Source organism: Lepus europaeus, chromosome 16, assembly GCF_033115175.1.
Source record: "Lepus europaeus isolate LE1 chromosome 16, mLepTim1.pri, whole genome shotgun sequence".
NCBI lineage: Eukaryota > Metazoa > Chordata > Mammalia > Lagomorpha > Leporidae > Lepus > Lepus europaeus.
The window spans coordinates 80,970,985-80,988,133 of record NC_084842.1 but is presented as its reverse complement, the minus strand read 5'-3'; the positions used below and the strand labels follow the sequence as shown (position 1 = coordinate 80,988,133).

General features: G+C 39.2%; 1 protein-coding gene and 1 pseudogene across 1 annotated transcript in view; both read right to left on the bottom strand.

Annotated features, from left to right (window-relative positions):
- FBXL5 (F-box and leucine rich repeat protein 5) overlaps positions 1 to 17,149 on the bottom strand; it is a 58,850-nt gene that overhangs the window by 7,522 nt on the left and 34,179 nt on the right. Inside the window, exons 7-10 of the mRNA XM_062212710.1 lie at positions 16,735 to 16,883; positions 16,059 to 16,141; positions 14,189 to 14,914; positions 1,496 to 1,644 (exon numbers count right to left, since the gene is read on the bottom strand). Of these exons, the coding sequence (XP_062068694.1) occupies positions 1,496 to 1,644; positions 14,189 to 14,914; positions 16,059 to 16,141; positions 16,735 to 16,883 (1,107 nt within the window). The remainder of the gene's footprint in view (positions 1 to 1,495; positions 1,645 to 14,188; positions 14,915 to 16,058; positions 16,142 to 16,734; positions 16,884 to 17,149) is intronic.
- Positions 10,684 to 11,032, bottom strand: LOC133775454 (large ribosomal subunit protein eL34-like; annotated as a pseudogene).

The following is a 17,149-nucleotide window of genomic DNA, read 5'->3' as shown; positions in this document are numbered from 1 at the left end:
CGGCAGTTTGCAAGTAAAATGGCAACCATCTTCAGCATTCCCTGACCATACAGTGAAGTCAACAGATATGTTCCAATTTAGTGTTGATGTATAGGAACAAAGGTAGTCATCTCCTGCATAACATCGTGATTTCCAAAATATTAGAGTTGTCATCTCAGATCTCCTTATATATTCTAAGGAAAATCTAATTTCTAAGAAATAGCAGATTTGGGGGCCGGCCACTATGGCCCATATGGGTGCCGGTTCGAGTCCTGGCCGCTCCACTTCCCATCCAGCTCTCTACTATGGCCTGGGAAAGCAGAAGATAGTCCAAGTCCATGGGCCCCTGCACCCACATGGGAAACCTGGAAGAAACTCCTGGCTCCTGGCTTCAGAATGGTGCAGCTCTGGCCGTTGTGGCTGATTGGAGAGTGGCCAATTGGGGAGTGAACCATCAGATGAAGACCCCCTCCCCCGGCCTCTCCTCTCTCTGTGTAACTCTAACTTTCAAATAAATACATAAATCTTAAAAAAAAAAAAAAAGAAATAGATTTGCTAACTTCTCTATCTCCCAGTACATCACTATTCTCTCTTATCTTCCTGGCTCCTATCAATTGTTCTGAGAAAAATTCAGCTGATTTTTCTATCACTTTAAGGTGAAGTGGGTTCTCAAAGACAATAGTATATAGCATAAAAATGTGCACAGGAGAATCTGGGCCATCTGAATTTTTTCCAGCACTAAAATAAATAAAGGAGGTTGAACCATTTACTAATGACTGAGGAACAGCTTGTTATACTTCTGCAAAATTTAGTGTCTAGCAGTGACTATAAAATGCCTAAAAAAGTACTGAAAGCACTTTCAGAAAACATAATCTACAGGACCACTGGATGGTAGGGTAGTCTTGAAAAACAAAACAATGACCAAAAAAAACCACCAAGAAATATTTTTTTTAAAGTACATTCAGGAATCAAATACTATAGGAATTTTAGTCATGTCTAAAACATATCAGCCTTTTCTCAACACCATACTATCCCCTCCTCCATCTTCGGTTAGATTTATTTGGAATCAGACCCAGAACTCATAAGGAGTTCACATGATCAATGCCCTTTTTTTACTGCACTTGTTAAAGGTGTACACTGAGTCTACTGTTCCTGAGAAATCAGTGCATCTAGAACACCTCTGACCTTTGAAGGAGCATCAAACACTACAGAAATTCCCAAAACTTTTTAAGTATTTCAGTATTTCCATAAAACAACCTACCATTTTTAATAATTTAACTACTACATGACTCAAAAACCTGACAGAATGTACATATGAATAGCTATCTGAAAAGAAAAACTTACCTTTCAAGATACTAATCAATAAATACATGGCTATTTTATCAAATTAAAAGTACTAAATCTGAAAGCAAGACAACTGAATTAGAAATCTAGAAAACTTAAAATCATCAAAATTATCAGAATTGCTAAGATACTTTAAATAAGTTTAAAGTATCTCAATGTTAAAAGGCATTACCGTTAATGTTGTCACAGTAATAAAAATATTCATCATTTAGAGAAGGGCATGCTGAAACCAAATCCTGCAGGCCTGCACCAGTTACAGTAAGACAACCAGAGAGATTAAGGTGCTCCAAATAAGGCAGCCCTCCTCCCAGAGTCAAAACCCTGCAACAGAAATAATTCAACAATTAGAATATATCACTCTATGAAAATTTATGTACTCCTATTAACCACTAGACCACTATTTTATACACTTTTTGATTGGTAATGAGAAAATACAAGAATTTCTGATAACCAACCTCATTCTTGGGCAGGAGTCCATTTTTTTTTAACTTTTATTTAGTAAATATAAATTTCCAAAGTACAGCTTATGAATTACAATGGCTTTCCCCCAAAAAACTTCCCTCCCACCCCCACCCCTCCCATCTCCCGCTCCCTCTCCCCTTCCATTCACATCAAGATTCATTTTTAATTCTCTTTATATACAGAAGATCAATTCAGTATATATTAAGTAAAGATTTCAACAGTTTGCACCCACACAGAACATAAAGTGTAAAATACTGTTTGAGTGTACTAGTATAGCATTAATTCACATTGAACAACACATTAAGGACAGAGATCTTACATGAGGAGTAAGTGCACAGTGACTCCTCTTGTTGACTTAACAATTTGACACTCTTGTTTATGGCGTCAGTAATCTCCCTAGGCTCTTCCATGCCAAGGCTATGGAAGCCTTTTGAGTTCGTGGACATCAATCTTATTTAGACAAGGTCACAGTCAAAGTGGAAGTTCACTCCTCCCTTCAGAGAAAGTTACCTCCTTCTTTGATGGCCCGTTCTTTCTAGTGGGATATCACTCGCAGAGATCTTTCATTTAGGTGTTTTTTTGTTTTTGTTTTTGTTTTTGTTTTTTGCCAGAGTGTCTTGGCTTTCCATGCCTAAAATACTCTCACGGGCTCTTTAGCAAGATCCGAATGCCTTAAGGGCTGATTCTGAGGCCAGACTGCTATTTAGGACATCTGCCATTCTATGAGTCTGCTGTGTATCCCGCTTCCCATGTTGGATTGTTCTCTCCCTTTTTTATTCTATCAATTATTCTTAGGTGTTTAAATTTAACTGAAAAGTGATCTCTGTTAAATATAAGTGGGAACAAGAGAGGGAGGAGATATACAATTTGGGACATGCTCAAGCTGACTTGCCCCAAATGGTAGAGTTAGAAACATGCCAGGGGATTCCAATTCAGTCCCATCAAGGTAGTTCACAATTGTGGCATAGCTTCTTGGCTCCCAGCTCTGGCATTGGCCCTAGCTGTGATGGGTTGGAGAGACGCAGGGATGGAGGAGTATTCTCCTCTGTGCTGTTTGGTCTCTCACAACAAAATTACAAAGTAATGTTCAGTAAAAAGTACACAAACTACTGAGATCCAAAAGAAAGAAAATATTACTGATAAATGTGTTCAGTGAGGACGATAATGAATGGTAAAGACTGGAACATTTTAAAGTTTTGCATATGCAAGTTTAAGAAACATAATTATCTCTTCAAAACAGCTTATCAAGAAACCAAATCCCAAGAGAAATTTAAAGGCATACTTCCCTCTACCTTTTGATTCAATTTTAAGAACTTACTTTTAATCATCGATTTCCCCTATTCTTACAGACTTTGGGTTAACTGCAGCATCATTTCATAATTCCTATGATTTGACTGGACCACAGCAGTTAGTCAAAGTAGCCTTTAAGGAAAGAAATACAGGGTTTAAAAGTTTACTAATTCTCTTCCAGGGTCAGCGTTGTGGCATAACGGGTTAAGCTGCTGCCTACAACACCAGCATCCCCTATGGGAGCTGATTCAAGGCTGGTGGTCAGTAAAGATTTCCTGGAAGCAGCATCTAAGATGTGATAGAAATGATGAGTAAAGTTAGCCAATAATAGTAAATGAGACAGAGGAAGCAAATACAATAACCCAAGGCAAGAGAAGTGAGGTACCTTGGAGACTGAGCAAACAGCAGACTATGAGCAACTAAAGAATGGGGTGAGTGTGTGAGGAGTATGTTTATCCATTCAATGTCTTCTTTGGTAAGGATGAACACAGGAGGATGAGGAAGATTTATAGAAGATTAAAAAAAGACAAATCACAGACCCAAGCAAAGGCCAAGAATCTGGGTTTTTGCCAAAGGACAGTAGGACTCAATGAAAGGTTTAGATAGAGAAGTAGTAACAACTAATAAGAAATGCTATGAGCTAGGAGAGAATGGCGAGATATATTCCAAGTCTCAAGAGAAAAAAAAAATCTCAACCCAGGATATTGTACCCTGCAAAGCTCACATTTTTAAATGAAGGTGAAACAAAGATCTTCCATAACAAAGAGAAATTGAAAGAATTTGCCGCCACTCATCCAGCCTTACAAATGATGCTTAAGGATGTGCTATACACAGAAACACAAAAAGATAGACACCATTATGAAGGAATGTGGAGGCAGGAAAAACTCCTGGTAAAAGAATAAACGAAATTCAATGAATTCAATAGGAATATTTATGTAAAATTGGCAGGGCCAATTTATCACTTGTAACCTTAAATGTAAATGGCCTAAATTCTCCAATTAAATGGTACAGACTAGCTGAACAGATTAAATAACACGACCCACCTTCTTGCTGCCTTCAAGAAACACCTCACCAACAAATGGCTGGAAACAAAAGGACAGAAAAAGATATTCCATGCTAATGGAAAGCAAAAACGAGCCAAGTATAGCCATGCTAATAACAGATAAAATAGACTTTAACACAAAAACTATTCAATGAGACAAAGAAGGGCATTATGCAATGATTAAGGGACCTATTCAACAGAAAGATGTCATTATAATAAATGTATATGCACCCAATGCCAGGGTGCCCAGATATTTAAACAAATGTTAATGTATCTAAAGTGAGATATACACTCCAATACAACAGTAATGGGGGGCTTAGACACACCATTTTCATCAATGGACAGATCAGCAAGACAGAAAATCAGATAAACAATACAGCTAATCTATATTATGGAGACCCAACGGATCTGATCTCGAGAGAACATTTCATCCCATAGCTGAAGAATACACATTCATTTCATCAGTTCAGGTAACTTTCTCTAGGACAGACCATATGCTATGCCATAAGGCAACTCTCAGCAAATTCGAAAAACTGAAACCATACTATGTATCTTTACCGACCACCATGGAATGAAGTTGGAAATTAACAACTTAAGAAACTCTAGAAAATATGCAAAAACACAGATTGAACAACATGAACAATGGGATCACAGAAGAAATCAAAAAGGAAATCAAAATATTCCTGGAAAGGAATGAAGTAGATAATACAACATATCAAATCTTAGGGGATACAGCAAAAGCAGTGTTAAGAGGGAAGTTTATAGCAGTTAGCGCCAAAATCAAGAAATTGGAAAGGCATCAAATAAACAAGCTATCAATGCATCTCCAAGATCTAGAAAACAAGGATCAAGAACAAATGAAACCCCAAATTAGCAGGAGAAAAGAAATAGTAATTAAAATTAGAGAAGAGGAGCTGGTAAGGACATCATCTGCAGTGCCAGCATTCCATATAGGCACCAGTTCGAGTCCCAGCTGCTCCACTTCTGATCCAACTCTCTGCTATGGCCTGGGAAAGTAAAGAAGATAGCCTGAATTCTTGGGCCCCTGCACCCGCATGGGAAACCCAGAGGAAGCTCCTGACTCCTGGGTTCCGATCGGCATAGCTCCAGCTGTCATGGCCATATGGGGAGAAAACCAGTGGATGGAAGACCTCTTTCTCTTTCTCTCTCTCTGTGTAACTTCTCTGTAACTCTACCTTTCAAATAAATGAATAAATCTTTTTAAAAAATTAGAGAACAAAATTGAACTCCCTCCCAAAAAACAAAAAAACTACACAAAAGATCAGCAAATGAGAAACTGGTTTTTTGAAAAAATAAACAAAATTGAGATACCACTGGCCCCCAAAAAAGACCCAAATCAATAAAAGTAGAGATGAAAAAGAAAATGTAACAGCAGACACCACAGAAGTAAAAAAGAATCATCAGAAATAACTACAAAGAGCTGTATGTCAACAAATTGGGAAACCCAGAAGAAATGGATAGATTTTTAAACAAATACAACCTACCTAAAATTTATTTATTTATTTTTTTGACAGGCAGAGTTAGACAATGAGAGAGAGACAGAGAGAAAGGTCTTCCTTCCATTGGTTCACCCCCCAAATGGCTGCTATGGCTGGTGTGCTACGGCCGGCGCACCGTGCTGATCTGAAGCCAGGAGCCAGGCGCTTCCTCCTGGTCTCCCATGTGGGTGCAGGGCCCAAGCACTTGGGCCATCCTCCACTGCCTTCCTGGGTCACAGCAGAGAGCTGTACTGGAAGAGGAGCAACTGGGACAGAATCCGGCGCCCTGACCGGTATTAGAACCCGGTGTGCCGGCACTGCAGGCGGAGGATTAGCCTATTGAGCTGTGGCACCTGCCGACCTACCTAAATTTAGTCATGAAGGCACAGAAAACCTAAACAGACCAATAACCAAGACAGAAATTGAATCAGTAGTAAAGACTCTCCCAACAAAGTAAAGCCCACTGCTGAATTCTACCATACATTTAAAAAAGAACTAACTTGGGGCTGGCACTGTGGCGCAGTGGGTTAACGCCCTGGCCTGAAGCGCCGGCAACCTATCTGGGCGCTGGTTCGAGACCTGGCTGCTCCACTTCCTATCCAGCTCTCTGTTATGGCCTGCGACAGCAGTGGAGTATGGCCCAAGTCCTTGGGTCCCTGCACCCATGTGGGAGACCCGGGAAGAAGCTCCTGGCTCCTAGCTTCGGACTGGCGCAGCTCCAGCCATTGCGGCCATCTGGGGAGTGAACCAACGGATGGAAGACCTCTCTCTCTGTAACTCTGCCTATCAAATAAATAAAATAAATCTTAAAAAAAAAAAAAAAAAGAACTCTAATACTTCTGAAACTATTCAAAACAATTGAAAGGGAGGGTGTCCTCCCAAATTTTTTCTATGAGGCCAGCATTACCTTAATTCAAAAACCACAAAAAGATACAACAAAGTAAGAGAACTATAAACCATTATCACTGATGAACACATGCAAAAATCTTCAACAAAATACTTGTGAAATAAATCCAATAACACATCAGAAAGATCATTCATCCAGACCAAGTGGGATTTATCCCTGGTACGCAGGGATGGTTCAAATACAAAAGCTATAAATGGATACATCAAATTAAGAAATTAAAGAATAAAAATCACATGATTATCTCAACAGATGCAGAGAAAACATTTGATAAAATAAAACATCCTTTCATGATGAAAACTTTAAGCAAATTGGGTGTGATAGTAATATTTCTAAACACATCAAAGCAATTTATGGCAAACCCACAGCCAGAATCATACTGTTTGGGGAAAAGTTGGAAGCATTTCCACTAAGATCTGGAACCAGACAAGGTATATCCACTTTCGCCACTGCATTCAATATAGTCCTGGAAACTATAGGAGCCATTAGGCAAGAAAAAGGAATTACAGAGATACAATTTGGAAAAGAGGAAGTCAAATTATCCCTGTTTGCAGATGACATGATTCTATATGAAGGGGAACCTAAATAATCCACTAAGAGACTACTGGAACTCATAAGACAGTTTGGTGATGGTGTACGATAGCAAACTAACACATAACAATCAATAGCCTTTGTACACAAAGACACTGACGTGCTGAGAAGGAACTACGACCAATCCCATTCACATTACCTATAAAAAATTTAAATAACTTGGAATAAAGTCAACCAACGATGTCAAAGATCTCTACAATGAAAATTATAAAACATTAAAGAAAGAAACAGAATAAGACACACAAATTAGGAATAATCCTCCAAGTTTGAAGATTGGAAGAATTAATATCATCAAAACTTTTATACTACTCAAAGCATTTTACAAATTCAATGCAACACCAATCAAAATACCAACAACACTCTACAAAAAACAATGCTAAAATTCATATGGAGACATCAAAGACCCTAAATAGCCCAAGCAATCTTTTACAACAGAAAAAAAAAAAAAAAAGCTGGAGGCATCGCAACACCTGATTTCAAGACATAATACAACAGCCTGGTACTGGAACAAAAATAGATATGCAGAACAATGGAACAGAGAGAAATTCCAGAAATCATTCCATGAATTCACAACCAACTAATCTTTGACAAAGGAGCTAAAATCAATCCCTGAAGAAAGGACAGTCTCTTCAACAAATGGTGCTGGGAAAATTGTATCTTTGTATGCATTAGTATGAAATAAGACCCCTACCATACACCTTAAACAAAAATCAAATGAAATGGATCAAGGATCTGATTCTATGACCTGATACCATCAAATTACCTGAAGAGAACACTGAGGAAACTCCATCCATTGGCACAGTCAAAGAGTTCTTGGAAAAGACACGAGAAGCACAGGCAATCAAAGCCAAACTTGACAAATGGGACGACATCATACTTAGAAGTTTCTGCATTGCAAAATAAACACTTGGGCAACCAAAGAGGCAATTGACAGAATGGGAGAAAATATTTGCAAACTATGTAACTGATAAAGGATTAATATCTAGAATCTATAAAAAGCTCAAGAAAATCAACAACAAAACAATGCACTTAAGAAATGGGCAAAGGATTTGAACAGCAATTTTTCAAAAGAGGTAACTGAAGTGGCCAACAGACACATGAAAAAAATGTGCAGATCACCAGCCATCATGGAAATGCAAATCAAAATCACAATGAGGATTCACCTCACCCCAGGCAGAATGGCTTTCATACAGAAATCAACAAACAATAAATGCTAGATAGGATATGCAGAAAAAGTGACCCTAATCCACTGTTGGTGGGAATGTAAATTGGTGTATCCATTGTGGAAGACAGTATGAAGATACCTCAGAAATCTGAAAATACATCTACCATATGATCCAGAAATCCCACTCCTGGGAATTTACCCAAATAAAATGAAAACAACAGATGAAAAGAGTTATCTGTACTTCCATGTTTACTGTGGCTCAATTCACAATTCCTAAGATATGGAATCAACTGAGATGTCCATCAACAGATGACTAGATAAAGAAATTGTGGTATACCTACACCATGGAATACTGTCTTTTGCAACAAAATGGATGCAACTGCAAACAATTTTACTTGGTGAAATAAGCAGTCCCAAAAAGACAAATACCATGTTTTCCCTGATCTGAGGTAAATACAGCACCAAAAAACCTAATGTATATGAGTAAAAATGACACTTTGAGATTCAATGATCGTCTATAGCTCTTGTCTCTACTGTTGAGGAATGGCGGTTTTTTTCCCCTTGGCTTATTATTTGTTGAATTCTTTACTTAGTGTAAAGTTAATCTTGCGAGTATATAATAGACTGAGAGTAGATAACTGCAATAATTGAAGGAAGGAAAGAGCAGTGAAGGTGGGAGCATGGGCAAATGCAAAGTATCACTATGCTCCTAAGTCTGCATATATGAAATACATAAAATTTGTACACCTTTAAAAAAAATTGGGGTCAGTGCTGTGGCACAGTGGGTTAAACCCCTGGCCTGCAGTGCCGGCAATCCATATGGGCACCGGTTCAAGTCCTGGCTCCTCCACTTCCGATCTAGCTCTCTGCTATAGCCTGGGAAAGCAGTGGAAGATGGCCCAAGTCCCTGAGCGCCTGCACCCATGTGGGAGACCCAGAAGAAGCTCCTGGTTCCTGGCTTCAGATCAGTACAGGTCTGGCCATTGCAGCCAGTTGGGGAGTGAACTAGCAGATGGAAGACCTCTCTCTGCCTCTCCTCTCTCTGTGTAACTCTTTCAAATAATAAATAAATATTTTTTTAAAAAAAAGAGAGAGAGAGAGAGGAGGAGAGGGGGGTGGGGTTTCTTCCATCCACTGGTTCACTCCCCAATTGGCTGCAACTGCCAGAGCTGCGCTGTTCCAAAGCTAGGAGCCCCAAGATTCTTCTGGGTATCCCAAGTGGATGCAGAGACCCAAGGACTTGGGTCATCTTCCACTGCTTTCCCAGGCCATAGCAGAGAGCTGGATCGAAGTGGAGCAGCTGGGATTCAAACCAGTGCCCATATGGGATGCCAGCACTGTAGGTGGGCTTTACCCACTACACCACAGCACCACCCCCTCAATATAGTTATAAAAGTTTTAGTCAGAGTCATTAGGCAAGAGAAAAAAATAAAAGGATTACAAATTGGAAAGGAGAAAGTCAAAGTATCCTTGTTTGAGATGACATGATCCTATACATAGGGGAACCAACAACTTCACTAAGAGATTATTGAAAGTCATAAGAAAGTTTGGTAAAACTACAGGATATAAAATCAACACACACACAAAAAATCAACAGTAGGTCGGCGCCGTGGCTCACTAGGCTAATCCTTCGCCTGCAGCGCCGACACACCGGGTTCTAGTCCGGGTCAGGGTGCCGGATTCTGTCCCGGTTGCCCCTCTTCCAGGCCAGCTCTCTGCTGGGGCCTGGGAGTGCAGTGGAGGATGGCCCAAGTGCTTGGGCCCTTACACCTACATGGGAGACTTGGAAAAAGCTCCTGGTTTTAGACTGGCCCAGCTCCAGCTGTTGTGGCCATTTGGGAAGCAAACCAGTGGCTAGAAGACCCCCCCCCCTCCCCCATTTCTGTCTGTATGCCTGCCTTTCAAGTAAGTAGTCTTCGGAAAAAAAAAAAAAAAAAAGTAGAAAGACCACAGTTCTACAGGAGTATCAACAAGGGCCAAAACCAACAATCAAATCACAAGATGTCCATTTCATCCCTATACATTTTTCTTTTTCTTTTCTTTTTTTTTTTTGTATTCTATTGTAACTACCACATATCTGAGAAGGCATATGATATTTGTCCTTTTTGGATGGCTTTCCCAGGCCATCAGCAGGGAGCTGGATCAGAAGTGGAGTAGCCGGGACTCAAACCAGTGCCCATATAGGATGCCAGCGCCAGAGGCAGATAATTAACTTACTATGCCACAGCACCAGCCCTGGTCTTTCTACTTTTTACTTGAATATTAGGGTTAGTGATGCATTAATACTGTGATTATGGAGTGAACTGAAATCATGTTTTTGGAAAAACTAAAGGAAAAAAAAAGAAAGGAAAGAAGGGGATTGAAGGAGGGAGAAAGGGAAAGAAGTAGTATGGTTATCTTCTTACGTTTAGTTTTTTGACTCTGCTTGTGCCTTCAACACTTTCACAATGATTTTCTGCTCTTCAAGTAAGTAAAGTGTGCTTGATATTCACAGACATATTTAGCACCCATGGAACCACCATAGGCCTTGATGACATGTTTTGTTTTTTGTTTTAGACAACCTCATAAGAACTTTAGGTCTCAAAGCACAAACTCTTCAAAGTCTACCTGAGCACACACCACAAACATTTTTAATGTATCCCTAATTTCTTACTTTAAAGGTAAACAACTAATTTACCAGGGGTTCAGGGCAGCCCAGTTTTGTTAGAGGCTGTACTGTAGGAAAGCCTATGGAAGTACATCAAACACTGGACCATTCTTAGTGTTTTTTTTTTTTTTTTTTTTTTTTTTTTTTTTTTTTTTTGACAGGCAGAGTGGACAGTGAGAGAGAGAGACAGAGAGAAAGGTCTTCCTTTTTGCCATTGGTTCACTCTCCAATGGCCGCTGCGGTCGGTGCATCACGCTGATCTGAAGCCAGGAGCCAGGTGCTTCTCCTGGTCTCCCATGGGGTGCAGAGCCCAAGCACTTGGGCCATCCTCCACTGCACTCCCTGGCCACAGCAGAGAGCTGGCCTGGAAGAGGGGCAACTGGGACAGGATCAGTGCCCCGACCGGGACTAGAACCCGGTGTGCCGGCGCCGCAAGGCGGAGGATTAGCCTATTGAGCCGCGGCGCCGGCCCATTCTGAGTGTTTCTAAACACTGTCCCAGAACAGGTTATAACTCATTATCAAGAAAAAACAAAAGGGTACTTCAAAAAATTCATGGAAAAATATAATTAAGATTAAATTTCCTTCTGTGAAAAAAATATTTGAAATCTATGCAAATGAGGATATTCAAAAGTTCATAGAAACTGCATATTTTATGAAAAAACTATGCATGTACTACAAAATACTTTTGCACTCAAACATCTTTTAATCCCATTATCCCTAAACATTTTTTAATTAATTAATTATTTAAAAGGCAAAGTGACAGAGAGGATCTGCTGGTTCACTTGTCAAATGCCTACAAGAGTCGGAGCTACGCCAGACCAAAGCCAGAAGCCAGGAACTTCAAGTAGGTTTCCCATGTGCATGGCAGGGACCCAATTATTTAGGCCATATTCCACTGTCTTCTGAGGAATATTAGCAGGAAGCTGGATCAGAAGTAAACCTCCTGGGGCCGGCACTGTGGCATAGCTGGTGAGGCTGCCACCTGTAGTGCTGGCAACCCATAAGGGTGCCTGTTCTAGTTTTTGCTGCTACACTTCTGATCTAGCTCTTTGCTATGGCCTGGGAAAGCTGTGGAAGATGGCCCAAGTGTTTGTGCCCCTAAACCCATGTGGGAGACCCAGAAGAATCTCCTGGCTTCAGATCAGCCCAGCTCCAGCTGTTGCAGCCATTTGGGGAATGAACCAGTGGGTGGAAGACCTCTCTTTCTCTGTAACTCTTTCAAGTAAATAAATCTTTAAAAAAAAAAAAAAAAACTAAACCTCCTGGAACTCCAACCCTGTGTGTCACATCAGCCCACCAGAACCTTATGTTGTAACAATTTCCAAAGGTTTATATCAATGGTAATCAAACAATTATTGCACAGTAGCTATATTTATTGAAACCCTACCTCACATTATTGTTAGATGCTTTGCATGTAACCTAAGTTTCACAACAATGAAGTTAAATATTTTACAAAATGTCAGTTATACAGATAAAGAAGAGCATAATCTACCCTAAGTCAGTCTGGCCCTAAAGCCAGTAAACCATGGTATTGTCCCCAACATTGTCCATTAGAGTACTCATAACCCAACAAAATTCCAATTGGGTTTCATAAATTATATAGCAGAACCTGGTTTCTGAAAAGAGCTACTTCTCTGGGCTAATGAATGTTTCACTTCTACCTCTCTTTTTGTCTAGGGGAGAAAAAAGGAGAGTAGGTTGAATCTCTGTCTGGGATGCCTACATCCTATATTGGAAAGTTTGGGTGAGAGTCCAGGCTGCACTTTTAATTCTAGCTTCTTACTAATATTAGTGCACCTTAGGAGGCAGCAGGTGATGATTCAAGTAGTTGGGTCCCTGCCATCCATGTGGGAGACCTGGATTGAGTCCCAAGCTCTTAGCTTCAGCTCCAGCCAATGTGGACATTTGGAAAGTAAACCAGCAAAAAAGGAAGATATGTCTTTGTCTCTGTCCAATAAATAAAAACGTATAAATAATTTTAAAGGGTTCAATTTAATCTGCTAAAGGTTGTGTTCATAAAAATGAGAAAATAAAATGAAGAACTTCCACAACAGAAGATCAGGTACGTCATGATCAAAAATTCTAATTTCCAGCTACAGTATCTAAACTCTGCCTCAGGGATGGGTATTTGGTACAGCAGTTACAATGCTACTTCAGGCACCTGCATCCCATTTTGGAGTACCTTGATTCAAGTCCCCACTCCACTTCTGATACAGCTTCTTGCTAATTTCACACCTGGGAGGCAGCAGGTGATGGCTCAAGTACTTGGTTGCCTGCCACACGTGTTGGAGACCCAGATGGAGTTCCAAGCTCCTGGTTTTAGCCTGGCACAGCCCCTGTAGTTGCAGGCATTTGGGGACTGAACCAGCAGATAAGGGGATCTCTGTCTCTGCTGCTCTTTCAAAGAAGTAAAAAATTAAAAAACAAAGCAAAGTGCTTCTAAAAACAAAAAAAAACATGAAATTTAAAAAGTTCTACCCTAGAAGTGCTTTTGTTCCTATAAATACTTAAAAGCTATATAGCTGCACCAAATTATTTCTGCATTCTGTTTTTCAAAATCCTCAATTCACCATAACAATATTCAGCAACAGTATATGATAACACATATTTTCTTCTGTTTGATGTACTTGAAGCTGAAAATTATTCATCTATTTTATTATCTTTTAAAAAGGTAATGTAGAGGCTGGCACTGTTGCATAGCAGATAAAACCACTGCCTGCCATGCCAGCATCCCATATGGGTGCCAGTTTGGGTCCCGGCTGCTCCATTTCCAATCCAGTTCCCTGCTAATGTGCCTAGAAAAGCACTAGAACATGGTCCAAGCCCTTGGGCTTCTGCACCCACGTGGGAGACATGGAAGAAGCTCCTGGTTCCTGGCTTTGGACTGGCCCAGCTCCAGCTGTTGTGGCCATTTCGGGAGTGAGCCAATGGATGCAAGATCTTTCTGTCTGCTCTTGCCTCTCTGTAACTCTTTCAAATAAATAAATAAAACTTTAAAAAGAAAAAAAATGTAATGTAACCATTACTAAACTTTGATTAAACTTTTAAATTTATGTTCTTCTATATGCCAAAATGAATTTGAACTCAATGAAACTATGCTGATATGAGAAATCATAATGTTCCAGCACTAAGAAGTAAGACTGATCTTTATTAACTCTCTTGCCTATACAAAGGGGCATGATTAACTTATATTAAAAATTTCTTATTCCATTCATGTATGAGAAAGATATCCATTTCCTAATACTATATAATTGAGTACTTACCTGAGACCATGATCTGTAATTTGATAACATCCAGACAGACTGAGAAACAAAAGTACACGTCCAGTCTCTTGATCAGATTTTTCACTCCCAAAGTAAATTAAGTCTTTTCCCTTGGGCAATGTAGTCCTTGATGCTTTTCTACACATTGCAGAAGACCCTGGGAGTGCTGACATAGTTCTTAGAGTTGTTGCTGTACAACAAAATGAATGACCACAATACACAAAGGCTGGTGAAGCACAATGCTGTTGCCAACAGACACTAGTCCTTAGTCCAACGATATCCTTATTATAACAACCAGAGGTCGAACAACTAAAGTTGGGTGCTGTTTCCATTACACAAAGATTCTCAACATTTCTATGTCTCCACTCTACAGCATCTTCAATATCAGCCAAATCTTCAGCATCTAACATCCACACATATGGAGAAGTAAAATTTTCAGGAGAAACAGACTTAGTCCAGGTGTGTTCATTATTTATTTCTTCTCCAATGCCTTCACTGGTTAAACTGTGCAAACGGGCATACCGCCTGGTGGACTGCATGGCAATGTCTTTATTTTTCCATGTAGTCGAAGTAATTTTCCTCGTGGAAGTTTTCAAAAAGCCACTCTGATGAGATGTTAGAATTCCAAGAGCCCTGGAAATCTTCTCCAGAGCCACATCTGTGATTTTTTCACATCCAGACAAATCAAGATGCCGGAGACTCTGGCAGCAACCAAGCCAAGACCAACTATAATTAAGAGGTAAAAGATGATTAATAGATATTGTTAAATGGATCAAAATCATTATACATACAAACACACACATATAAGTAAAAGACTGTAAATTTAATATAGTTACTCAAACATTCACTATCATTTGCAGGCACTATTTTGGACACTAGGGATATGAAAAAAAAAAAATGCCAATAATTAGGAAATAGAGTTGCTAACCTAACAAAAGGGTAGACTAAAGAAAGGTAAGAAATGGCAAGTCTTCAGTTTATTATCAAAGTAACAAGTTGAGGATAGGCAGTCTCTATCCAGTAACTACTGATTAATGAGGAAGATCCAGAAGAAACAAGCTCCAGACATGGGAGAGTATTATTTGGGAAAGAGGGATGAGACAGAACAGGGGAAATTGTTGGTACCCAAGGAAAAATTATCTGTTAAAAGTGCAGCTTGAAGAAAGTGGTAGCATTTGAGAATAACTGTAAAGAATTTAAGAGAGAGCTTTGCCAAACAGCATTCAGGGACCAACTGAAGCCTGAAGAACATAATAGCAGTCTACATGGTTGCACAGCACAGCTTTAAGGCCCAGACACAATAAAAGATGACAGAGACAGCAAGATGATACCAATCAGAATTTAAAATCAGCTAAGACCTATAGACAAGAGGCAAAGAACAGGGCAGCAGTGGGATGGGGATATAGCGAGGAGATGTGGGGACATTTGGCTCAATGGTTAGGATGCCATTTGGGATACCTGCATTTCCTATCAAGAGTGCCTCGTTCAAGTTCCAGCTAGACTTGCTTCCTGCTAGGGTGCACCCCAGGGGACAGCAGGTGATGGCTCAAATACTTGGTCCTTGCCGCCCAAATCAAAAACCCAGATTGATTCTGAGCTCCTGGCTTAGTCTGGCTCAGCCCTGGCTGTTACTGGCATTTTTGGGGAGTGAACTAACTAATGGGGGAATCTGTTTCTTCCAAATTAAAATAAATAAAAAATTTAAAAAAACAATTAGTGTTATCAAGTAGTAAGTCATGTATGACTAAGACTTGGTAGTAAAAAAATAACAATATGATTAAACTGCAATTATGTAAGAAATTACAGAGCAATTCTACTGATTAATAGCTAGAATTCATTATATTTAAATATTTATAAAAAATAAACTAACCTGTCAAAAGCAGAATCTGAAATGTCAGTCTGGGTAAGATCCAGATGCTCCAGGTTAGGACAAAGCTCTAAAATCTGCCTAACCTAAGAAGGGGGAAAAAGACACTGTAAAGATCGACAGACCTTCAGTTAGACAAGCAATAGATAACTATTAGTAAATACAACCCATGATTCTCAAACTTTTGTGGATGTAAAACATTAGTTGAATAGCACAATAAAAATAAATATTCTGGGCTCAATCCCTGGGAACCAATTTAAGTAGTCATGCAATTGGGAACCAGTACTTTTATATTTTTAAGAATGTAGAAGTCAAAATACTTTTATAAAACTGGTTTCATCTGATTTGCCCATCGTACCATGTCTTACATATTTTATCATAAAGTTATATAAAACTGGTCTTCATCACTTAACATCTATTAAACTCAATACAATGCTTATCAGCCTCCTCCAGTCTGCTACCTTTTCTACAATATGTAGGCAATGATATTTGTGCTACACAGATTGCTGTGAAAACTGAGTAAAATTATATGAAATCTAGCAGTGTGTGCCTACTCATGGGATGGCACCTAATAATTGTTTTGGTTTCTTTTTCCCTTAATCAAACTCAAGAATTAGCAACTGAAGTAATATCACTGCAATTTTCCTTAATACCCAAACTAATGCTAATGCATACATACCATTTTGCTGGAAACTGCAGAACTGTATGCTAATACTAACGTTTTTACAGAAGTACCAACATATGGGAGCACATTATGGATTAAGCCATGGAGTAAACGTTTTTCCATCTGTGCAATGCTGATAGCAATTGATTCCTCTGCAGCCTCTTCTGTAAAATGAATTCAAAAGTCTATGAACTTGATAAACTAATTATAATTAGGCCACTTAAAAATTCACCAAATTGTTAAGTATAAAATATTTTACATTATCTTTAAACTCCCTAATGTAAAATCCCATTTTCAGGCAACAAAATAGTTTTGGGGAAAAAAAATTCTGAATATTAGAACAGTAAAAATTTTTTAAGAGAATACACGATATCAAATGAAAAATGGCCCATGGTAAGAAGTATTACGAGTTATTCTACCTAAGCAAAAA